The sequence below is a fragment of the Anabrus simplex genome, chromosome 7 (genome assembly GCF_040414725.1).
Source record: "Anabrus simplex isolate iqAnaSimp1 chromosome 7, ASM4041472v1, whole genome shotgun sequence".
Taxonomy (NCBI): domain Eukaryota; kingdom Metazoa; phylum Arthropoda; class Insecta; order Orthoptera; family Tettigoniidae; genus Anabrus; species Anabrus simplex.
In genome coordinates this window covers 120268433-120294512 of record NC_090271.1, presented here as the reverse complement: position 1 = coordinate 120294512, position 26080 = coordinate 120268433, and the positions used below count along the sequence as shown (strand labels likewise).

At 38.2% G+C, this 26080-nt stretch overlaps 1 protein-coding gene across 2 annotated transcripts; it reads right to left on the bottom strand.

Annotated features, from left to right (window-relative positions):
• Positions 1-1606: 1606 nt before the first annotated feature.
• On the bottom strand, positions 1607-24274 carry LOC136877336 (folate receptor gamma). 2 transcript variants are annotated; one of them, XM_067151288.2, is made up of 5 exons: positions 24132-24274; positions 23839-24032; positions 23532-23726; positions 15069-15284; positions 1607-5373 (listed from the first exon to the last, which is right to left on the bottom strand). In XM_067151288.2, the coding sequence occupies exons 1-5, from the start codon at positions 24229-24231 to the stop codon at positions 5158-5160; spliced, it is 921 nt and encodes a 306-aa protein (XP_067007389.2). In that variant the 5' UTR covers positions 24232-24274; the 3' UTR covers positions 1607-5157. The 2 variants fall into 2 exon arrangements, with proteins under 2 accessions (XP_067007389.2, XP_067007390.1); XM_067151289.2 differs by having other exon boundaries at positions 23839-23950.
• Between the last annotated feature and the right edge of the window lie 1806 nt (positions 24275-26080).

Sequence of the window (26080 nt, the reverse complement as noted above, 5' to 3'; positions counted from 1 at the left end):
AACTTCTTGGTCCTATATCACTGATATTGTCATTATACTGCTTCCTATACCTTCTAAAATACAATGCTTAAAATTATTTATACAGAAACTATGTTCTAACCTTATAGGAACAATAATCATACCAAAATTATACTTTTGATACTCAGTTTCAAATGACCTGAATACAGTACTTCTCAACAAATGATCATAAAACAACATATTTCACAATAAAATGTTCATAAATAAAATATATATCAAGTAACAGAATTATAAAAGATTTAACAATAGCTGTAAAATATTTTTAAAACCCCCCAAAATACAGGTACATTATTTGTCAAGTACCATTTGTAAGTACATGCTTAAAGAAAATCACACACAACACATACCAGTTGCATTGTTTAGTTTCTGTTGAAAATATCTACACTGTTACTGTATTTGCTTTACATGCAAGTAAGTAAATAAATAAGTATAACATTTGAGAATAATTAACAACAGAGTGTCCACTCAATCTTCATATGAAAACTTGTCAACATTATTTCTATTTATGATACCAATACCATTTTCTCCTAAACTGTTTAATGGGCACTAATACACAAAGTTGGAGCATTTTCTTTGCAACAAAGAAACAAAAATATTGAAAGCTTACAAGAATCAATAGTCATTTTCATTTAGAATACAACCAGTAATAATTATTTTGGTATTGTAATTTTGAATCTCTACTTCCCCATTATACACTGTCCCAACAACAAACCCAGACCATACAAATGTTTAAAGCATGACTAAGCAAGCAGAAATTGAATAAAAATTTGCAAATTTTTTTTGAAAGATCTGAAATAATAATGCAACTGTAGATTACAGGACTAACACTGAAAAAGGTGGTAAAATTAAAACTTGAAATAAAAATTATCCATAGATAATGGGTTCTTACATAATAAATTTAATTCTTTCTTCCAACAGTTAATGATATATATATATATTTCAGTTCTTAAAGTAGTATGTACTCAGTTTTTATAAACATCTACAATTTAAAACGTTTTGAAAAATTAACTACATTAGTACGAAAATTTAAAATGTGTGTTAAAAGAAAGCTCAAAAGTATTTTTTTGATGTGAAAATAGTTATAAATAGCTGACCTTGGATAAAAGGTTTTCAATAACTTTCATACAAGATTAAGGAATGAGAGTAGCATACATGCCAAATATGTTTTATTGTCTGGCTGAGTACAGTTACTTGTAAATTAATCAAACACAGAACTTTCCAAGGTTTGCATTTCCCATTGATCCACCTGCACTGAAGTCAGATTTAATTAGATTACTAGGGGCCGATGACCTTCGATGTTAGGCCCCTTTAAACAACAAGCATCATCATAATTAGATTACCCCTGATCTCTCTCCTTGTCAACAATTAAGAGTGTCCGAAGCCATAGCCAGTAATTATGACTTTTTTTCCAAAACCTGTACTTCCAACAGATTAGGCAATATATTATCTTTGTAGGGTTCTAGACATATTTCCTATGGCTTGGTCCACATTTCCTTTTATATCTTTATTTAATTTATTTCCACCATAGTAAAGAAGTGAGGACGTATCCAATAATAAATACAAATAACTCTTTACAATGTTAACAGCACTTGACATGTGAGCGCCATGGGCTGAAATATTTGAAATGCTCCTTTAACACGGTAAAAGAGTAATTTTTGGCAACTTGTTAGGGTGACGAAGCAAATACATACTACCACGCTGTTTTGAAGCAAGAAAGGCCGTGAGCGACGTCATCGCTAGGTTAATGTCCCCGCTGCTCGGACCACCACTCAGGAAGAAGCAAAGAGTGGGAGGCCGTTCCCCTCTCTATGGCCCCCTGGAAAGATCTGGGTGTCTAGCCCAGAGTGTCCTGACCGAGAATGTTCCAGGTGAATCAGCCTTCTGGGTTATTCTTGGGTACCAAGCCCAGCCCATATAAGATGGAGAGATAGCCAGTCAGTCACAATCAATGTTGTAGTGGAGTTGACCATTGTGAGTAGAGGGGGAGTGCAGTCGAGTGGAGTGAGTGCTATGTTGTGTGGACTGCCGCAGAGTGCAGTGTGGAGTACTGCATCTGTATTGCCATGGAGTACTAAGTACTGTGTGAATACCACCACGGAGTACCAAGTGGAGTACCGTGTGTGCACTGCCATGAACATAGTAGAGTCGGGGTGTGATCACTGCCAGAGTGCTGAGAGACTATCCTCTTGGTGGACTATTGTAAAGTACGTCAGTCATTGAATCCTGGAGTTGTGCTCCAGTTGAGTATCTGCTGTTAAGCGAGTGTTCTGATTTGTGTGCCAGCATGGAGTATGATGGAAGGCCAGTGAGGGACATTGAATGGAGCCTGTTGGAGTGTGGGATTGACAAACAAGTGACAATGGCTTATTGCAGCGGACAGTGCACTACATGGGATATACGAAACTGTGTAATGTGCAACTAGCATGACTGTGTTCATGAGTAAATGCCTGAGAACTCAAACTGTGAAATGTTAGTGTGCAAGTACTAGAAGCTTAGTCATAGAATTAAAACACTACCAGCTGTTTGCTTATTTATCACCCCTGTCATGTGACAATATTTAACAAGAAATGTAATTTTAAAAACCTGCATGTATGTTCCTTTTTTCATATGACTTATTTTGATTTTTAGTCAGAGAAAACATGTGCCAAAACACAGAAAACAATTTGTTAGAAAGAAAATGCATATGTACTTTTCTGTAGGAAACTGAATTCGAAGTACACTTGATGGGCTCCATTTTTAATAGGACTAATAATTCAGGCTGATGTTTACTAAGCTGTTTAAAAAATGCACGATTTTTTTAACAAATCAATGCTGCAGCAAATTGTGCAGGCTAAACAAGATGAATGGAAAGACATTACACAGGAATTCGTGAGAATATCAGTGTGCATAAACTGAGTGTTATTCTGCATTACACAAAATAATTGCTAATACCTCCCAAAGGTAAGGTATTCTATTGTGTAACTGATTATATCTGGTCCCCACAAGCCATTAAGGAAAAACTTTATAAACTAGACCCAGACTTAAAATATTTTGCTGCAGGCCATGTTTGACACGCCTAATCTAAAGCATAACTTGTATCAATATAACATCTTCCATTTACTCTCAAAATCTCACAGCATTTTCTTATTTCCAGATTAGTGGACACCCCCAATAATTTCAGTAGTCTCTAGATATTTTAGTTACACTTTTTTTAACAGCTGAAATTCTTTTTCAATGTTCCAGAACTCCAGTGCTCTTGTAGACCACACAACTATTTCATAACAAGAATAAAGAGGACTACAACAGTCCTTCCTTTTTAAATCTGTTAATGGGTAGCCATGAGTGAGGAAAGGTACACAATCCTTGAAATATACAGTCCTCAAATGCATCTATCATTTCAATCATTCCTTTCCTTCTTAATAGTTTTGAATAATGGCTCCAATGTTAATGAAACTGATTATGCTGCTAATTTTTATATATGCCTATAGTTAAGTAAAGCACATGAGATTCAAAATATATATATATACACTGTATTTTCGATGAAAAATGTGTATAACTTCGACACTCCCTTTCAATAATTACAAAGCAACATGAGATTCCCATAATACAAACCCATCACTAGATTAGTGAAGTGGTGCTCAATTTTTAGTCTATTCATTTTAGTGTCATAGCTAAAAATATTTGACTAGAGGGGGTTCATTTTTCTTATATTCCATCACTACCTATGCTGTACTGTATAGTAAATAAAAGCTTTATAATAATTTCATTCATATAATAACTCTTTGAAATGAAATACTTTCAATGAACTCTAAAGAATAATTTTGCTGTATTTTGATTCTGCAGTGTCTTTATCACTGTTCTTCAGATTTCATCATCTTCACATTCATTGGAACTGGAAGCTTAATAGATTCTTCTTACATGTTTAAAATGTAAATTGTCAGCCAAAAGCTCAGAATATCAGCTTATGTTAATTCGTTCTCGCATGAATGCGCAGGTTTGAGATTCCAGCGGTTTTCATTCAAAAGGTTGACTACAATGTGCTGCATTTCAAGTCCTTGAAGACAGAGTAGGTCAAAAGTCCTGTTAAGGAAGTACTATACAAAATCTTGCTTTAGTGCTGTGAAATTTGTTGCTCACTTCAGAAATGTATGCTTTTTAAACATTAAATTATGTTGAACAAGTCATACAGTCCCTATACTACCGTTCATTCACATTTACTGGGCTTATAATTAAAAAAAAAAAAAAAATTAGAAATGCAGAGGAACAAACAAGTGACAAATCAAACAGTATCTAGAAAGATAATAAATCAAATAGTATCTAGAAAGATAGGAATATGAAGATGAACATGTAATACAACCTTTTTCAGGGAAAGTTTCAAGGTTGAGACAGTAGGCCTAATTGTAATGAGAATTAGAATTAACTAGAGGAACTCCCGTTGGAAGGTGGTAGAGTACCCTGTAATCTAAAACTGACCCTTGGCTGTGATCCTGCACAGTTATGCAGGTGTCTGCACTGTGGTGATATTGTTATCAGAGTGATAGAGCACAGGTGTGTAAAACAAGCAGCATGCAAGCATAAAATTGTATGTGAAGCCATTCACAAAACTAAACGCCATTGGAACACTCGTGCTTATGATGATAACAATGGCTTGCCATAAGCCTGCTGGATAAAGGTGCATGTTTCTGTAGCTGTCAAGAATTTTATGCTCACACACTGCTTGATTTTCACATCCATACTCCATAACCACCCAGACTACAATACCACCACCACTGTACAGGCTACCTGCTTTACTATGCAGTGTCCTGCCACCTGGCAGTATTGCTCAGAATCACAGCCAGGGGCACGTTCAACATTACAGGGTACCATACCACCTGCTGCCATAGTATTTCTTCTTAATTCCAATTTTTATTACAATTATAGCCTCAATTTCAAACTTTCTGGTGAGAGGTTGTAAGATAAATGAATTATTCAGTTTTTCTATTTATTTTCCTATCCTGCAATGCACAACTTTAAAACAAGAAATGACTTATGGCAGCCAGACAACAGTAACCGGAAGGTAACCTGCTCATTTTGTAAGGCCTTATCAAGAGTAGGCTACAATGTCTACATACTACAGGTACTTTTCTAATTAAAAAAAAAAAAAAATGAAGTAGTTGAACCTTAACCATGTATTTTCTTACCCACACTAAGAAATACTGGTACATAAAGTATGACTATAAAATTAAGTGAAGATATGACACAAGATGCTGAAGAGGATACCAACTTCTGTGCATACAACTTGGCAACACCATCGTTTGGATTACCTAAACTGCCATCAAACCACAGTCTCATGCACGGCTGGGCATCAGAAGTAAATTTCCATGAATGATCCCAAACCTATAAAAAAACATACTCTTCCATGAGGCTGTAGCATAATAGATCATTTTAAAATTAACTACACATGTTGCTGAGCTATCACATTCTTCTTTTCTAAATAAACTCTAATAACAAGAAAAATATTATTTCCAAAAAAACTTCACATTAATTCTTTGTTAACCCTAGAACACTAACCCTTCGTAATTTTTACGACAATAGGTAGTAGTATGGTACAGTTTATTGCCTTCCACATATGCGTGTTTGCCGCCATATTGTGTAGCGAATTTCTCGAGGAGTTGTTGACTGTGGCGTGTGTGATTGGTGATATCTTTGTTCATTCCTGTGATAACTGAATGGGTGTAGCCATATTGACAAGTGGTTATTGATAGTGTAATATAGAAGAATGAATTTATGGGATCTTGCAGCGACTTTGTTTTTAACTGAATTAAAGGTACGTACAGTAGAAGTCTGTTATAGCAAGAATTCATAACGGCGAAAAATTTACCAGCTACAGCGGATTTTTCGTAAAAGTCGGAGAAAACCCCACACACATTACAATAGGTCTGCAACAGCAATCCATTTGTTCAAAACTTGCATTTTCGCAGATTTCCATACTCGTAAATTATTTTTCTAGTTCCCAGAAGTAAATGTGGATGTTCAATTTCACTTTGAAGAACTGTGGAGTGATGAGGAGGCATGTCGCTTACGGTCACGGTTTCGGCTTTAGAAGAAGGGGTAGGAGGAATATATATATGGGATGACGGAAGTTTGTTTATTTTCTTTCTTTTATTGTTTGTGTTGTTTTTAATGCCTAATGCTTCCAGATGTGATAATATCCCTTTATATAAAGGATTCCTATTAACAATTATATCATTCAGGTTATTATCTGGATTACTTTGTTGATCTACATAAATGTATATATTTTCTAGTGTATTTAGAAGACCACCTTTATTTGTTTTACATAATATTGTCAAATCTTGCTCTACAGTGATGAACTGATGACCGGTTGCACTCATATGTCGGCCCGTCGAGGACATTTTTTGTGCCTCTCGGCAGTGATGTGCTCTAAGAATCTTACCTTAAAACTGCGTCCAGTTGGTCAATATAAGATTTTTCACATTGATGACATTTTAATTTGCAAACCCCTGAATCTAAATGTTTGTCTTTCCCCAGGGAATTAACGGTTGTAGTTACAAAATTTTTACTTAGTATTATTCCTGGTTGAGTACTCAATTTTATAGTTATGCTTTCTGAACAAATTCATTACTGCATGTATATTATGATTGTTGAAAGTGAACCTGGCATATTTATCTTTCTTTATTTTGGGTGTTAGATTAGTATGAAACTTCTATTTGAATTTTCTGATTATTTTATTTACTATATTAAGCCCAAAACTGTTATATTGGGCTTGTTTATGGATAATGAGCAAGTGCAAAAATGTAATTATTGCTTGACTAATTGGAAGCACAGTTCGAAACACAGTTTATACTATTTTCAACATAATTCAGAGTTTGTTCAATGTATAACAAATGTTTGGATTCTAATTGAATACGAGTTCAAATGACTATTATGTTACGAAGTGTAAAATGTAGTTCACTCATGACACAAGTCTGGTTTAGTTCAAACTTTCCTAAATATTCATCACACATGAATTAAAGAGATATTACGAATTATTTCCACTGAATAAAGTTACCATTCAACTAAACTGCCGTAAAATAGCCTTAATGTTCACTCAGTTATTCACTATAACATTTCAAAGTAAATCACGTTTGAATGTTAGCACAAGACTAAGTTAAATGAAGGCGTTCACTTTCTAGCACAAAAATACTAAGTTTGTGAATCGCAGAAATATTATAAGTTCTGAAATAGCACCGTAAAATGTTTAAGTTCGTCTCGAAGCAATGGAAATTTTCTAACTTCCAAAATACTATACAATTTTTACAAGTACGACGAAGATTGTATCAAAGATATTACGCGACAAGATTACCGGGTTCGACTTTTGCAGACCCGTACGCGAAGACCAGCATGACAGTCTGCCAGTTACTTCGTGCACTCTACACATACGTTTGAGCCGTCACATTGCAAATATGCATGTAACCAAAACTATGTTCCAGGCCATAGGCATTTTCTGGTACAACATATATACATATATAAATGATATGAGTAAAGAGGTGGAATTGGGGATAAGGCTTTTTTGCAGATGATGTTATTCTGTATAGAGTAATAAATAAGTTACAAGATTGTGAGCAACTGCAAAATGTCCTTGATAATGTTGTGAGATGGATAGTAGGCAATGGTATGATGATAAAAGGGGTTAAAAGTCAGATTGCGAGTTTTACAAATAGGAAAACTCCTCTCAGTTTTAATCACTACATTGATGGGGTGAAAGTTCCTTATGGGAATCATTGTAAGTACATAGGTGTTAATATAAGGAAAGATCTTCAATGGGGTAATCACATAAATGGGATTGTAAATAAAGGGTGCAGATCACTGCCCATGGTTATGAGGGTGTTTAGGGGTTGTAGTAAGGATGTAAAGGAGAGGGCATATAAGTCTCTGATAAGACCCCAACTAGAGTGTTGTGGCTCCAATGTATGGAACCCTCACCAGGAATACTTGATTCAAAAACTGGAAAAAGTCCAAAGAAAAGCAGCTCGATTAGTTCCGAGTGATTTCTGACAAATTTTTTTTTTCCTAGTTGCTTTACGTCGCACTGACAATTTGCTTTAAAGCACAGACACAGATAGGTCTTATGGCAACGATGGGAGAGGAAAGGCCTAGGAGTTGGAAGGAAGCTGCCGTGGCCTTAATTAAGGTACAGCCCAGTGTGAAAATGGGAAACGACGGAAAACTATCTTCAGGGCTGCCGACAGTGGGATTCGAACCCACTATCTCCCGGATGCAAGTGCACAGCCGCGCGCCCCGCTTGCCCAGTCCCGACAAACGAGTAGCATTACAAAAATGTTGCAGTTTGGGCTGGGAAGAGTTGAGAGAAAGGAGACGAGCAGCTAGACTAAGCGGTATGTTTATCAAGAGTATTACAAAGATGTTTATTAACATTTTTGATAAACATCAAATTCAGTACAGACCAAACATGGGAATTATCAATTGTAAGGGGTATGTTCTGAGCTGTCAGTGGAGAGATGGCGTGAAATGACGTTAGTAGACGAATAAGTTTTAGTGGTTGGTATCTTTAAAAGTAGGAAAGAGCACAATAAGATAAAGCTGGAATTCAACAGGACAAATTGGGGTAATTATTCATTTATTGGGAGGGGAGTAGTGATTGGAATAACTTACCAAGAGAGATGTTCAGTAAATTTCCAATTTCTTTGAAATCATTTAAGAAAATGCTAGAAAAACAACTGGACTTCATAACGAATAAAGTAAATATAATTATTGAAGAAAAAGTAACGCAGACCCTGAATAGGAATGCAGTGCTTACTCACAAGGATAATGAAGTACTCAATAACAAAACAGACGGAAGGGATAACGATCATAACTATAGAGGAGAAGCAGAATGGACAACTGTAATAAATAAAAGAAACATACAAACCATCAGAGGGACAAGGGTTCAAGAACATGATCTACAAGCTGCTGACAAAATGGCAAGGCTTTACCTAGGCAATCTGAAAGGAAACGCAACAGAAGAGAAGGTTAAGAAGTACCTAGAGAAAAATGAAATTAAAGATAATATCCATTGCGAAGAACTTCACACACGAAGTGAAAACAAGGCCTTCAAAATAGGTTTCCCTTTCAAATTCCTTGAAGATGCTGTACGACCGGAATTCTGGCCAAATAGAACAATCGTAAGAAGATTTCATTTTCGGAGAACAAACCGTGCTGAAGGAGGAGAACTACAATAAACATACACATATGCTCCTATGGAACATTGAAGGCATAAAAAACGCTCTGCCTCTCTTTCCAATAGAGACATTAAGCAACTACAACGCCATTATACTGACAGAAACATTCTTAACACAGGATTTCAACATTCAAGGATATTACGGAATTCATTCATTCGCTCGTCAGACCACAGGAAGACCATCAGGTGGGGTCTCCATCTTTCTCAAACCAAACTTAGGGAAAATAAAACAAATAATAAAAGAAGAAAACACAATTACCGTAAAGACCAGCCTACTATCAATCATTGGCATGTATGTTCAACCACATATGTCAACAGAGGACACAATCGAAAGAATAACAGAGGCCTTGTCACAAACGCAAACAGATGAGAGAGTAATCTTCGCAGGCGACCTAAATGCAAGAATAGACAAACCAACCGTCAGAACAGAATTGATTAAAGAGGCTATGGAAGAAGCCGGCTATGTCCTTGTTAACAGTCCCTACATGAAAACGTACATAGCCCCGAATGGAAGCAGCGCCATAGATTTAGTCTTTTACAGAGGTACAGACATTAAAATATTCAGTCAAAAAGCATTATGGACTTCAGCCATAGCTCCGATTAGGAAACATATACCAATCTCGACAGTCTTTGAAATTACTCATAAAGATCAATTGCCAATACAACCAAGTAAGAAAATATCCAGGAAATTAGATCCAGAGAAACTAAGACATATCGGTGATGAGATAGATAAAGCAAGGCTATTAGTTCAACGACATGAACTAACTGAAGCAGTGGAAATGTGTACAAGAACCCTCCAATCATGCCAAACTCACACGAAAGTAAGGAGATCACAACCATGGTTCAATAAAGACTGTTACAATGAACGGAAAAAGACCCTCCTGGCACTACATCGAGCGAAGAACACATCGAACCCGAGTCACCTGGCCCAATACGCCAAACAAAGAAGGAAATATAAATCACTAATCAAGAAAACAAGAACGGAGTACATTGAGGAAGACGCCAGGAGACGTGCTGCAAACGCCCAAAATGACCCATTCCTAGTCCTTAGGAAACCAAAAACTTCAGCATCAAATAATATCTCAATGGAGTCATGGGAAAACCATTTCAAAAGCATTCTCAACCTCCAACACCGATCAACAGCTTTTGAATTAACTCCAGTAACAATGACGGGAAATCACATCCCCATAACGAGGCAGGAAATATATAATACAATAACAGCAGCAAAAAATGGAAAGGCCCCCGGCCCAGACAGCATTTGCACAGAACACATGAAAGACTCTCTACCTGTCATGTTAGACTACTGGGTAGAACTATTCAACACATGCATGCACACTGGGGAAATTCCAGAGCAATGGAGATTGTCAACAATCAAAATGATATTTAAGAAAGGAGAAACTGACAATCCTGATTCATATGGAGGTATAGCCCTCGAAAATACATCATTCAAAATCTTCATGAAAATCTTAACAATCAGGCTTGCAGAAGAAATAGACTCCCAGATACCAGAAAATCAATTCGGCTTCCGAAAGGGAAGAAGCACACTACATGCCGTAAAATACCTAATAGAACAAGTCCAAGATACATTGAGGCATCCAGGAAAGAAATATTTTGTAGAGCAACACTCATCCGAAAACTCAATTACCTAATAGGAGCTACACATCCGATAGCAATCATAATCTTGAATATCCTCAAATATAACTATGTCCAAATATCAGACAACATAACCCTATCCAAAAACGTAACCCAAACAAATGGAGTCCTACAAGGTGACCCAATCAGCCCAATTTTATTCAACATCATGACAGCAGACATCACAGAAATAATCACAGATACCTCAGCATTGCTTATACTTTACGCAGATGATATGGCAATAGGCTCAGAAAACATAGACGAGCTCCAAGAGGTCCTCAATAGGCTCACCTCATGGGCAGAAAGAAACGGTTTGCAAATAAACCACAACAAAACTAAACAAATGACCTTCAGGAAAGGAGGAAAACATGCACCTAAAAATACAATAACCATGCACAACAAACCTCTGGAAGTAGTGCCGAAATTCAAGTACCTTGGAGTCACCCTCCAAACTACTCTAACATCCTACAATATCCACGTCAAAGAAAGAGCAGCCGCAGCAATAAAAGCCATCTACAACATTCAACAACCTCAACAAATATCATTGGGTACAGCAATGCTACTGTTCAGGACAGCCATATCACCAATAGCAACCTATGGGATTAGCATCACCTGGGAAAAACTCACACTCAGCGACCTGATGACAATAGAAAAAGTCAAGGCCCGATATCTCAAGAGAATACTAGGCATTGAGAAGTCAGCCCCTTCAAGGTTAACATATGTTCTAACCAAGGAGGACTACTTCATTGACGATATCAAAACACAGTTTTGTCTACCAAACACCAAGCCCTACGAGAATGCACGCTAAACTTTAAACGAGAAAAGGAATGCTATTTGGTCCGACTTGTATTCCACGGACGCTATAATGACGGAAGAGTGGAAGCAAGCAAATTACGAGCTACGGCACGTAATTACACGTTACGCCACTCATGGATTTCACCACAGATTCTGCCAAACCAAAAACTTCCACCAGCCGAAGACTGTATATGTAACCTGTGCAACGATCATTGTGAAAGATACCATGCACAAAACTGCAAAATGAGGACAACCTCAATAATAAGAATGGCATTAGCATAGTTGACCATCTGTACAAAAACTGTTTTTGCACATTGTGCGCTTTTCATTTAATAATATAATCTGCTACCTGGGCCGCCCTAGAAGCATATCAGTAGTGATTGATTGATTAATAGCGAAAAATCTATACTGAAAATGATCGATCACAGGGGGGTCTCTCCTGCATCGCGCTTACTTGTTTCTTTCCCTGGCCGCCTTCTGCGTGACGTCATGTGATATGAGACAGCACTCGCCCGTCCTGCTGACACGTAATACCACTACAGTCTAAAATGGTCATAACTTCTGAACCATTCATGCAAATAATGTCCTCAAAAGGTTATTGTAATCCTTATAAAATACTGGAGGAGGTCAAACAACTTATTTTGATGAGGAACTCGAGGATAATATTGAAATATTTATTTAATTTTAAGGAGTTATATTTTTTACCACGGACTATAGCATAAAATCGCTTCTAGAGGGCAGCCGGTTGGAAATAGGTATGTGCCATCGCAGACATTTTTGTAGAGGTTTCTATGCTCTACAATTTGTACGCTTACACTTGGGGTCTATCGTTGATGGTTCACGCAGCATAAGCCAATAAAGCAAGTGACCGACCGACTGACATTTTTATCTCTTTCTACGTATTCACTGTATATCGGATCACGGATACATAATAATTTTATAGTGGTTCACTACGTGAACAGTGTTCGTGTTGTCAGTATCTGAAGTAGAACCACTGTACTGATTAAAATGCAGTCAACATATTATGGAAGTGTGTGTGGCGCTATAAATTGTCAGCACGTAAAAGAACTCCCGTGGGACGAACTTACGGCACCTCGAGTCTCAGAAAACCGTAAATGTTGTTAGTGAGACGTAACACAAATAACATTATTATTATTATTTTGCATATTATAAAGACAATAACGACAACAACTATCATAGCCAGTTAGTTTGCTACTGTGATGCCATAACAACACTTCCTCGTCAACAATGCTAGGTTGTTGAAACACTTCATAATAAACTCTTGAAGGTGTCTGAATGAAAATCATATTTTCTATAATAATGTTATGTGCTAATAGCCGGGCTGAGTAGCAACTCAAATGGTAGAGCGCTGGCCTTCTTAGCCCAACTTCGCAGGTTCGATCCTGTCTCACTCTGGTGGTGAAGGTGCTCAAATATATAGTTAGTGGGACGTAAAATCCAATAACATTAACATTATTGTGAGCTAATAACTTATATTTCTGAATATATTTCGAAGCTCGTGAAATAATACAGTATCTGTGATCCGATATACAGTAAATACGAAGAGAGAGACAAAATGTCGTGCGAGAAGAGACCTATTACTGGGTCTCGGTTATTTCAAAAGGGGGCCTCACACATCCCAGTGTTGAGTGGTTAAAAAACACAGCCCAGTTCGGAATTTCATTTGGTGTGTTTCACGGTAAGATGCAAAAATGTAATGAAAACTCTTATTTCTATTATTAAGTCAAAATTTCCAGTATTCCATGACAAAATAATTTGTCTCTATGTAAGGACCAGGACATTTATTAGGATATGGCATTTTAATGCAAAAAGTAAGGAACTAGTACTGAGAAAACATCCCAATAACAAGGCTAAGCTTTGAGCTGGTTCATCAAGTAATTAAGTCTCCTGACACGTACGTTTTAATAACTGAATATAATTCCATAAAGATGTCGATATGATGCATATTTTCCTATGCCATTTGATATAAATATTTACTTCATCAGGAAATTAATTAATTATTTTGAGTTGCATGGCAATATTTTATTTCTTATCGTATTATGTGTCATATATTTGATAGTTTATGTTCTACCTGTTCAGCATGCGACGAAATTTAATGCATTTTCACGTTTTTAAACCTATTGGAAGTGCCGTTACTTATTGAATCGGACTAAACCAGACTATTATTTGATGAAAGATCGAGAAGATGTTTCACAGGCACGAGAACTCACAGGCTTGCTGTACTGCAACTGTGTACCTTACTCGCTATCGTTCGTATCGCATGACGTCATAGCGCTCCAACCAATGGAAGCTTCAACCGCCGGAGTAGCCTACCTTTTATTCTAGTTACCTTGGATCGATCACATTCAATATAACTGCTGAGTGCATAAATATTGATAATGGAAAAATCAACCACGCTTAATCTCTCGTAATAACGGCTGCATCAGTGATAAGGGTTCTCGCTGTTACCGAAGAATAATACATAGCTTAATATAGGAATTTTCAAGGGACAGAAAAAAAGCTGTCGTTATAACAGAGTTCTCACTATTTGCCACACTCGCTATAGCGGACTTCTACTGTATGTTGGTATTACTCTGTGTCTGTGATCACAGGGCAGAAGAATGCAAATCTCTAATAAAATTATTGGTGATTATTGTATGCATCAGATGATGATAAATAAGATGAGGCAAGGAGTGAAGAGGACTACTTCAGAGAAGATGATTGTGTTCATGATAGTAGCGATAGTGACCAATATATGAATTACGAAGATGAGAAAAAGCATCTAAGGCCTGAAGAAGGAAACAGAATTTCAGTAGGCTAGTGTTTGTGATACATCACTTGACCTGTTATCATCAGACCCCCAACACACCCCAATTAGGCTCTGTATCCTCTGAAGATGAACCAGAAAATTCTGATTTTGATCGGAATATAATATTTATCAAGAAACTAATCATTAGATTTTTTTCAGAGGCATGAAATAGAACTACAGGAAAATTCTTGCAGTTGAACAAGTAAAATGTGTTTTTATGCCTTGTTTACACTTACACTTATTTTGTCTATATTCATAGCAGTTTTGGTTTGTGTTAGAAAAAACCCACATGCATAGGTTTATGGGTTTATTTTAATATATTGCATAATCAATTTACTTTCTTATAAAATGTGTTAAAATGTAATAGTTTTGTGTATCAAATTTGCTATATTTAATAAACGATCGCATCAAATGATTTAATATCTACGTATTCCAAATCATGTTAGGTTAATGACTCTAAGAACTCAAAATATCCAAAATCTTACCAAATATTACAAAGGGTTAGTAATAATGTGTGGTGAAAGAGGGTTAATGTTCTACGGTTAAATAGAGCTTTACTATGATACAGTACCTAGATTTTCATATTCAATATGTACTTTTACTCAACAATCTACTTACCTTCTCACAAAAATTCTTATCAGTTTTAAAAATGTCTTCAAAGGTTCTACACTCGGATTCAGGAGGACAAACATTTTTGCCCCCTTTCCAGTTAAAGTCTCTCACCCAATTTTGAACACAGGTAAAATCTTTAGCACATGCATTAAACCATGCATGACAATCACTCTGACACAAAGGCACATCAACAAATCGTTCATTACGGATCTTCATTTGAACCTGCAATGAGATAAATACAGTCATTAGTGAGTTTTGGAAATACAATTTATACAATGACAGTTAAACCCAGTTATCCTATGTAGAACTTAGCCCTACCCACAAAACAGATCCAATGGTGAAGTTGCTCTTTTCGTTGTACTATTTATTCCAAGGATGTACTTATAAAAAATTGATAATGAACATAGAAAATGTTAACTCTATCACATCTGTTATGCATCTCAACATTATCATAGACAAACTTTTTCCTCTTGAATCCTTACACTTCAACATTCACTCTTCTCATGTTCTTAAAAAACTTATTTCTACTTCCCAATTTTGATGTCATCACTTAAAATGAAGCCCTCGCATATAAGAAAATACCTGACTTTATATGAGAAACTGTCTTCTATGGTTGAAAAAAAAAAAGAAGTGCCAATTAAAGCCATGCATTCTATAAGAGCACAAGTCCATCTGAATAGATTTTGAGAAAATCAAGAGAAACGTAATAATTCTTACAAAATTCAAATTAAGATTTTTTTCATAGTTATACTTTGCTTAACTATAAATTACATCACGTATTAAAATAGTATTACAAGTACTTTGTTTGTAATAAAATAATGAAAATGCTGGACTTGTGTTGTTACAGAACTCAATTAGCCAGTAACATTGATTGGAGATAGTATAACTGTGATTTGAGAGAGGAATATACTCATTTTGGACATGAAAGAACACTGCAATAAGTTTGCATAAATCCAGTCTTTAATTTCATAATACAGTTGAACCTGCCCTAACGGACACCCTTATTCAGCGGACACCTCACTATACGGACAATTTTCCTCGGAACCGATTTTATTTTACGTAAGACAAGTGTTATATTGGCCTCATTTAAGCGGACACCTCGAACTCCGGACATCGCCATTTATCCCGTCTACTTGACTTAAGCGGACACTTTACACGTTGCAGGATAATTTATTACGCCGGACCACATATCATCCTTTCTTTTAAAACCATTCTTCAGACATAAGAAACTCCTTTTTGAATGTTTGTACTATTTCGAGTGCAAGGGGAGAGAAGGTACATCGGAATTCAGTTCTACCTAGTGGTGTATAGGCCTATTCCGAGAATTCTAATTGCCCAGAAATGCTGCCAGAGTCTGTTGACTCACAAGTTATCTGGGGATTTTCTTCCCTTCTTGCATCATTCTATTCATAACTCGGATTGTCTCTGATAAGGCCGAGCTCAGGTAGTCAACTTGAGAAGGAAAAGAAAAGAAAACATGTGCTAAATTTACACTGACGAAGCTTCACGATTACTTCACGAAGCTGTAATGTTTGTAAATGATGTAAAATCACTCTCTATGAAATACTAACACAGAAATGACTTACAATAATAAAAATAAAGATATGTATGCTTATATTTACGGCGGATGTTCTTTGCCGTTAAAATGTTCGATTATTTTTACAAACTTGTTTTAGCGGACACCTCTCGTAACGGACATTTTTCCTTGGAACCGACGGTGTCTGCAGAAGGGAGGTTCGACTGTATCATATATATATTTAACATATCTTTTCTTTGCTTAATCAGAGTCCCATACTTCACTCCCTGATTCCTCGGCACCAGGCGCCTGGTCTTTACCATACTGGTCCAGATGTCTCTGAAAATAAGGTTGCTTTGTTGGTAAAATTGAAGACATGTATTTTTTACTATCACTGGCTTTAGCAGCTTTCAGGGGGGATTTCAGCTCTGTATGCTCTCTCCAGCGTATTCTCATCAAATTTTGTTTTTCCATTCATCATGAAAGTTTCTGTAACTAGCCACTTGATGTCTTGCTTGCAGTTATGATTTTTGACCTGTATTCAATTATTTTATAAAATGTCACTTTCCATAGTTCTTGTTTTTTAGTAACTTTAGAAAATCCAGCCTTAAAATCTTTAATCATACTTTGTTCCAAGTTTATCACTTTAATGTTCTTGGATGTATTTCTAATGATATGTATCCAATCATCAGCCGTGAATACAACATCCTGCTTACATTTTCTTAGCTCTATTTGAGTTGGGTACACATGGCAAATGTAGTCAAATCTTCCCTGATCAGTTATATAACTTAAATATTTAACAACCGGGTATATATATATATATATATATATATATATCGTATGGCTTTACAAGTACACAAAAAAAATATCAAATGGAAATGTCCAAATTTGACAACCAGTCCAGAGCACTCGGAGTCACTTGATGTAGAAGCCTCAGATCACCATTAAATGCTCAAAGTGGGCACTCCTTAACGATGTGTTCCATTGTCTGCTCCTCCGCTCCACAGTCGCAGTCAGCAGACGAACGGAAACCCCATTTCTTCAACATGTAGCCACACCTCCCTTGACCCGTCCTAATTCGGTTCAGCTTCGACCAGGTTTGACGCGGCAGATGGAATCCTTCAACCTTCTTTGTTGGATCTTGAACCAAGTGAGCGTTGTAGGGTGGATGTTCATGCCAACGCTGTCGCCACTCAGAGGTCATGTCGAAAGAGCTGATACTTTTAAAATCAGTCCAGGGTGGTTTGTGTGATTTCAGACGAGTTGTTGGTGGGTGCTGTAGGGCATCGTACAAGGGAGAGTTCTTATGAGAAGAGATCTTCTTGAGCAAGTTTACCCTAGCTGCTTTCCTCCTTAGATCTGGCGGGGCAATATTACCTAAGACAGGTAACCACTGAATGGGAGTAGATCTGACAGTACCAGTGATCACTCTCATGGCTTCATTAAGCTGGACATCAATCTTTGTTGTGTGAATGCTGTTTTTCCATACAGGAGCACAGTATTCACCAGCAGAATACACAAGAGCGAGTGCAGCAGTGCGTAGGGTATTGGCGTCCGCACCCCAGCCACTTCCGGCAATCTTGCGGAGTAGATTCACTCTGGAGCCAAGTTTCTTAGATAACGTGATGCACTGTTGTTTGAATGTCAATGACCGATCCAGAGTGATTCCTAGATATTTGGGATTGTAGTTATGCGGTACTTCGGTTCCGTCGAAAGTCACATGTAGCTTCCTATGGGCTTCCTTATTATTTAGATGGAATGCAGTAACCTCAGTTTTATTTGGATTAGGTTGAAGTCTCCATTTATGGAAGTAGTCATTCAATTTCGTCAGATCACTTGTCAGTACATTCTCACAGTGCATAAGACCTTTACTCTGGAAGACTAACGCTAGGTCATCTGCATACTGGATTTTCAATGAGTCAGTGTCTGGCATATCATGAATATACAAGTTGAACAGAATGGAGGCCAGAACTGATCCCTGTGGTAGGCCATTGTTTAGAGTCCTCCATCTGCTAGACTGTCCGTTCAGAAACACCTTAAAGCGTCTGTCAGAGAGCATGTTGTTCACTAGAAACGCCAGCTTTTGACATGGGATGATTTTAATAAACTTCGACATCAAGCCATCCCTCCACACAGTGTCATAAGCTGCTGTAAGGTCCACAAAAACTGCAGCTGATCGGAGACCTCGTTGAAATCCAGCTTCAACTAGAGTTGTCAATGTTAAAACCTGGTCGCAGCAGCTCCGATGTTTCCTAAAGCCACCTTGTTCAACAGGGATGGTTTGATCAATGGCCTCTTGAATGCGATTTAGAATAAGCCTTTCTAGTAGCTTATAGGTCACGCTGAGTAGCGATACTGGCCGGTAGTGACAAGCATCCATTCCGTCTTTGCCTGGTTTCAGGATGGCAATTATCTTAGCCTGCTTGAAAAGCTTTGGTAATCTTCCAGTTCGTAGAATTTCATTGAAGAATTCAATGAGCCACAATTTTGTTTTAGGTTTTGTGCAGTGCACGCATCACTAAATATGTAAAGTTTCCTTACATCAGGGCAAATACTGTTAATGAAATGCTGCAGAAGAGAAATCACTTCATTGGGACCCTTCTTCCCAACCAACTCTGTGTAAGGATACATAAAACATTCACCATCCAAAAAGCGATGTATTCCAAAATTGAACAGCCAGAGTTGCCTGGCATAAAACATTTCTGTTATGGGTATGCGAGGATATGGGAGGAGGCTGAATCACTTGAGATTTACGGACGATATAGTATTGTTGATTAACAATAGGGAGCAACTGTAATCACAAGTACGGTACGTGATCTTGTACTAGTTTGTCAGCAAGTAGGCCTCAAGATTAATCTGTCCAAGACAAAGGTCATGCATAACAAGTGGGCAACTTCAGAAAATGTAGTGATAGAGGGAATAACTATTGAAAATGTTGGTGAATACATCTACCTAGGCCAACAAATCAACAGGAAAGGAGATATGTCACAAAATTTTCTGGAGGATGGCAGGCATTTGGACGATATTCAACAGTCTCCAAATCCAACATGTCAGTAAACCTAAAGAAGCAAGTTCATGACCAATGCATTCTCCCTGTCATGACCTATGCCTGTGAGACCTGGACAATGAATGAGTTCACTAAATGGAAACTAAGAACTCCCCAGAGAGGAATGGAGAGGTCTATGCCTGGGTTTACCAGAAGAGATAGAGGGCCCATGACATAAGAGCAGTCACAAATGTCGTTGACATCATAACGAGAATTTCAACCTTGAAGTGGCAATGAGCAGGACATGTGTCCTGAAAAAGGGATGACAGGTGGAACAAGTTTGTTCTCGAATGGAGCCCAAGAGAGAAACTGAGACCGTCAGGAAGACCACCGGATTGCTGGGACAAGGACATCTGTAAAATCTCCGGAGTTAAGTGGCAAAACATCGCTCAAGATTGCTGGAAGTGGAGGTAATTCCTAAATACTTACCTAAGTTTCAGACTTCAAGAGGCCACATCAGTTATTGATAGAACTGGCTGTGACTGTGATTGAATACAATGCCATGGCTTCTGAAATGCCAGGTACATTCCCTCCTTCCTTTACCATTAATTCACTTTCCTTCATCAAGTCACAGAGTTTCTGAGCTTTTTTTTTATGCAATGTTAATTCAATTTTTAACTTTTCTCGTACTGTTACTACATTCTCACACTGAATATCTACTTTAAAATTTTCACATGTAGCACAAATATCTACTCGAGATCGTCCAAGGGGAAATTTAAATATTCCTTGTAATATTGTAAAAAAAAAAAACTTTTTTATCTTTTAGTTTCACAACAATGTTTTGTTATACAGCTAAATAGGAGTCTGGTTCATATTTTTGCAAATAAGACATCCACATTTTATAAATAAGTTCCACACTCAGGTACCTTGTTTTCCTTTTAGCTTTGCCATAATGTACAACATGGTATGGAAAAGACTAAATATGATTAGACATCTGCACTTTTAGCTCATCAGAAACGCATCTCTATTCATGGCGACCACCTCGTCTATCATATGGGGATGTTAGGATATGTTAGATACAAACACTGAATATAAAACGTCATATGCCAAAAATTAGTTTGACAACTGTCCTGAGTCGGTAACACTCAGAAGTCTCACTTATGTCGGGCTGAGTGGCTCAGACGGTTGAGGTGCTGGCTTTCTGACTTCAACTTGGCAGGTTCGATCCTGGGTCAGTCCGGTGGTATTTGAAGGTGCTCAAATACGACAGCCTCGTGTTGGTAGATTTACTGGCACGTAAAAGAACTCCTGCAGGACTAAATTCTGGCACCTTGGCGTCTCCGAAAATCGTCAAAGCAGTTAGTGGGACGTAAAGCAAATAGCATTATTATTATTAGTCTCACTTGCTTGCAGTCTGGTGCTATCTTCCTTGCAGATAATTCCTTCCCAACAGTATTTAAGGTACGCTCTCCACACGTAATTTTTCGTTTCCGTGCATTCCTTGTCCATTCGTTTGGTTTAAATTTCTTTCTAGGCACAGGCCTATCATCATCCGAAACATCACCTATATCTCAGATATTCATAAAAGACTGGGAACTATCAAACTACACAATAATCACAATAATCAAGCATGCCAGAATTTACAACAACAGCCATCACCTGTGAGTGTGCACACGTGCCTCAGTGTAACGTCTGTGAAACGTGCTGTTATGATTCACAGTCACGCCTCCTTGGTGTTCGCTGTCTGCTTTCCAGAACACAGGTCCATGGACTTGTGTGCTTATGAATCTCAGTAAGTCAGTAACATGTGGAATATGCTGGAACTTCTGTTGTTTTGAATGTCAGACGGCAGAGCTCCGTTAGAGGATTACAACGATATATATAACTTATATAGTGTCAAAAATTGGACTTTTACTCTTATGGAATGCACTGCTGCAATTACAAAATTTGATGATGATCACACTAATCAGAACAAAAGTTTCGTTTAAGAGTTACATTTTGTACTTCTGACATATCTGCTGAATTTTTTTTAGATACAGCTCTCCATTCTTAAGTGTCGGTGTGCAGCATGGGCATCCACATTCAAGTCTGTGTAAATGTGAAGCTCGTTCTCTTGTGTATTCATAGTGAAGTTTTGGTGTTTATCCTTTGTGCAAGTTTCCTATACTTTATCTTTTACGCAAGTATGATGGAGAGTCGAATGAAAACCTTAAAAGTGTAATAAAAATATGAAATATTGTGCCATGGCTCTGTCTGTTGGCAGTACTGTTGAAAAGGTTTTAACAAGTATCCTATCGACAGCAGCACAATATAGACGACCGAACACCATCAACAAATGAAGATTCCGTATGGTGATGCTCATATGCTACAGCAGCAGCATGACCAATGCTCAGTCCCGTACTACCCGTGCAACAGTTGTAACCATCCAAGATCTATATTTTGAGGGTTTTCCACAGCCACCATACCAGACCTTGCCCCTATTGATTACAATATGTTTGGGCTATTCAAGGAGGCACTAAGAAGCTATTCTGTTTGGATGAAGAGGACAGATAAAAGCAGTGTACAAATGGCTGCACAGACAACCAAGACCAGGAAAGCAATAGACAGGGAACCTGTCACCTGGGCGACTGATTGAATGTTGGAACCAAAGGATTGCTTTTCCCCCAGACGAATCCATGCACTTTGTAAGCACTGGAGGTCTTGCATTGAACACAGCAGAGATTACGCAGAAAAATGACATGGTAAAGTACCACATTCACGCAATAATGAAACTAAATAATATTTAACTCGCTCTCGTATGTATAGTCATGCAAAAAGAGAATGAGCATGTGGTATTGCATGTTCATTGCTGTTAATATTCTTATCAGACTTAATTTTAATTATTATCAAAATATAATTCATGTTCCATATAGATACAAACCTTGTGGATACCCACAATAAACAAATCTGTAGGTTCAAATATTTCTTTCCTCTAGTGGTTTAAGACTGCATTAACACATTGAAGGTTTTTGGCAACGCAACGATGGGAAATGAATAAGACTGGGAAAGAAGAGATCTGGCCTTAATTAAGGTACAGTTCCAGCATGTGCCTGGGTGAAAATGAGAAACCATCTTCAGGGTTGCCGACGGTAGGATTCAAACCCACCATCTCCGGAATGCAAGCTCACAGCTACGCAAACCTAACTGCATGGCCAACTCGCTCTGTAATTCAATTGTTCTGAGGGAAGGTACCTGCAAGGAACTTAGCTTATAACCGTCCACACGGCAAGAACCAGTCCAGACCAATCGTGTAGCAATAATCACCACCACCACCAGCTATCGAAGCACCTCACTCATTAGTTCCTCAGTACAGAGGTTGGCAGCTCTGAGCACCGCTTCACAACATCCTTCCCGAGAAGGCCACGAGCGTGTAAACAAATGACAGTTGTTCCGCGCGCAGCTGAATGTAGCGAGTACTGGGCTGCGAGAAGTAAAGTAATGATGCTATAATAAATCATTCCAAGTTTATATTGTCATTTAAGGGATGGATGTGATTGAATCTCACCTCAATCATATTGACTAGGTCTTGTTTCCTTCAGGTGCATCAGAATTAGTTCTGTTGCTGGTAATATAGGTACTAAACCTATGATAGCCTTGATTCATAGCTCAGTTCACACAAATTTTGTATGAAAAAGTTGGTTGACCTTAAGATCCTCAAGCTCAAACTATTCCATTATAGCCTATACAAATACTCTTCACAAACTAAAAGACAGCTTCATGGTATAAAAAAGCAACCTGATATTTCTAATACAGTGGCACAACAGGTTAATTGTGCTTCCATTGCCAAAAACCATGTGAAACTTGAACAGATTTAAATGAAACGTATTTTAAGAAATCTAGCAAGACAGCATTTCAATATCTCGGCCTCTCATAAACTATACAGTAACTGAGGATGTTAAATAAAATAAAATTATTAAAGCACACATACCGTTACCACCCATGGTCCAATATTGGGAGAACATTCATAGAAGCATAAATCTTGTTGAAAATGTCTTTTACAGGCCTCGGACATGGTACGGTTAATATGACTGCAGTGGTTCCAGTCAAAATTGTACATATATGAATGGTGTACGTCTTTAGTTGTATTAAACGTACAGCAGGAGCGTTCCTTCCATGGTGTACACTGCAAAGGATAATTTCGAAAAATTAATTACACGTATATATACACGAACCGGTACAATGAATTTTGTTAATGGATAAGTTGGCATGTAATTCCCCGACATTAACTATTTTACCTGACTATATAACTCTGCCTCGGGGCCTGGACTGCTTTTGTGATTCTGTCCGTCCAAACACCAATTCAAAAGACGATCTCGATCACGAGTAAGTTGCCCAGCAACAGTAATACTAGTAAAATACACATACATAAATAAGTAACAAGTTCTCGTCAATGTACTCATGTTGACGGGCCCAAATTCCACTTTCAACTCTGAAAGGAAATAGCAAGAACAATTCGACTATTCTGAAAGAGAACGAAGACTGTTATCAAGTTGCGTTTAAGAATTCAACCACTTCTAGAAATGCACACCTTTTATTTGTTGAGGTACGTCTGAAAAATTGCGGAATTCGTTCCTTTTCAAGTTGAACCATCTATTACATAACGTTGTTGTGACGCATTTTAAATACATACATAGTGCAGTCCTCACCTAACCGAATGCGTACATCCTCGCCACGTGCTTGCTCGTTTTGAAACTTTCCGAACCACAACAGTCAGTGTGACCAATTCCTTTGCTTCATGTCACCACATTCGCAACCGAACAACTAAGAAAATCCCCAGATTTAATAATAATAATAATAATAATAATAATAATAATAATAATAATAATAATAATAATAATAATAATAATAATAACACCGAGCTCGATGGCTGCAGTTGCCTAAGTGCGGCCAGTATGCAGTATTCGGGAGGTAGTGGGTTCGAAGCCCACTGTTGGCAGCCCTAAAGATGGTTTTGCGTGGTTTCCCCATTTTCACACCAGGCAAATACTGAGACTATACCTTAATTAAGGCCACGAATGTTTCCTTCCCACTCACAGCCTTTTCTTGCCCCATCATCTCCATAAGACCTATCGGTGTCGGTACGACGTAAAGCAAGTTGTAAAATAAATATACCATATTTAATAATAATAATAATAATAATAATAATAATAATAATAATAATAATAATAATAATAATAATAATAATAATAATAATAATAATAGCGTAAACTGGAGATAGTTTGACCACTTTAGAATTTCATATCAACTTGCAAATCAGGCTTTTGACAGAAACATGCATTTTTTAATTTTTTATGGGGGCATGAATGTGTAAATGGAATTTAGTTGCAAGTGCTCACCAATATTGCAAAATCTGGTGGCTATTTCCAGAAAACTGAGTTGTCAAACTTATTCGATGTTTGGGATACTTTGACCAGCAGTGGTGTATACTGAGGGCTACCAAGGCTATCAATGAAGCTCAAACCTCAATTGAGAATGACGCAAGTAAAAAGCACATTATAATGTAAGCGTCTGACACATGGTTCCATTTAAAAACTTCGAAAGCACTTAGAAAAACAGTCGCACGTATTTCTGAGAGCAGGGCATCTGATACAGGAATTGGAGCCCAGACTCTCGTCCCTCCCCTCGACGCGCCCCGCGGGGTTCGCTGCTGTATATCGTACAGGAGCGGGAACCGGGGAGATAGAGGACGAGCTTGAGTGTTGCAGCAGAACGACGTACGTGCCTCTCGCTCCGCTATCCCTCTCCTCGCCAGGCGTACTTTCTATGTACTAATCAGACCGCTGTACTTGTTGGTACACTTCCGAAAGAGCTTTTGTCAGAGCTGAGCACTTCTCAGTGCTTGCTTTCTCTTTCAGGATTTTTATTTCAAGAGGATGACTACGGCGGAAAACGAGACGGACTGGGACGCCTACAGGGACGGGTGCGACCCCCCTGACGGCTTCGTATTCCGAGAGAGCTCCGCAACCCCGGTTGACCAGGCTCTCCTCGTGTATTACAGGCCGGGGAAGGACGCAGCCACTGAGAGGGACATGGTCCTGCACATGATGCGCCACGCCGTGTCCAAGGGGGCCAGGATCTCCCCTACGCAGCACGTTGCGAGCTTCTTCCCTGGAGGCTTAATCATCAGGGACCACAGGCAGGAGCGCCTGGACAATATCGCGAGGAATCTCTCTCAGATATACCAGGTTATTCGGCTCCCAGGGAGAGACGACACACCAGGAATGTTCGACGCCTACCGATGGAGGCTCCTTACCAGCACGGCTGCACCCAGACGGACAGGAAGGACCGATGGACTAGGAATAAGGCGGTTAATACCGAATTAGTCCTCCCGAAAACGCCGGAGACCAGCAACGCCACCACGAAGGTGGAGGATGCCACCCCCTGGCGCCGCGACTGTGCGAACCAGGCTGAGCGGCTCGGCACTGCGAAATGGATGCACACCGCTCCTCCAAGGACCACCTCTGCGAGATGGACGCA

Coding starts and splice junctions, on each gene's coding strand:
- LOC136877336 (XM_067151288.2), bottom strand. CDS start 24,231: ATGTATTTAAAATGCGTCACAACAACGTTATGTAATAGATGGTTCAAC. Junction 23,727..23,838: donor AGGCAGAGTTATATAGTCAG/GTAAAATAGTTA, acceptor TATCCTTTGCAG/TGTACACCATGGAAGGAACG. Junction 5,374..15,068: donor ATAAGAATTTTTGTGAGAAG/GTAAGTAGATTG, acceptor GTTTTTTTATAG/GTTTGGGATCATTCATGGAA.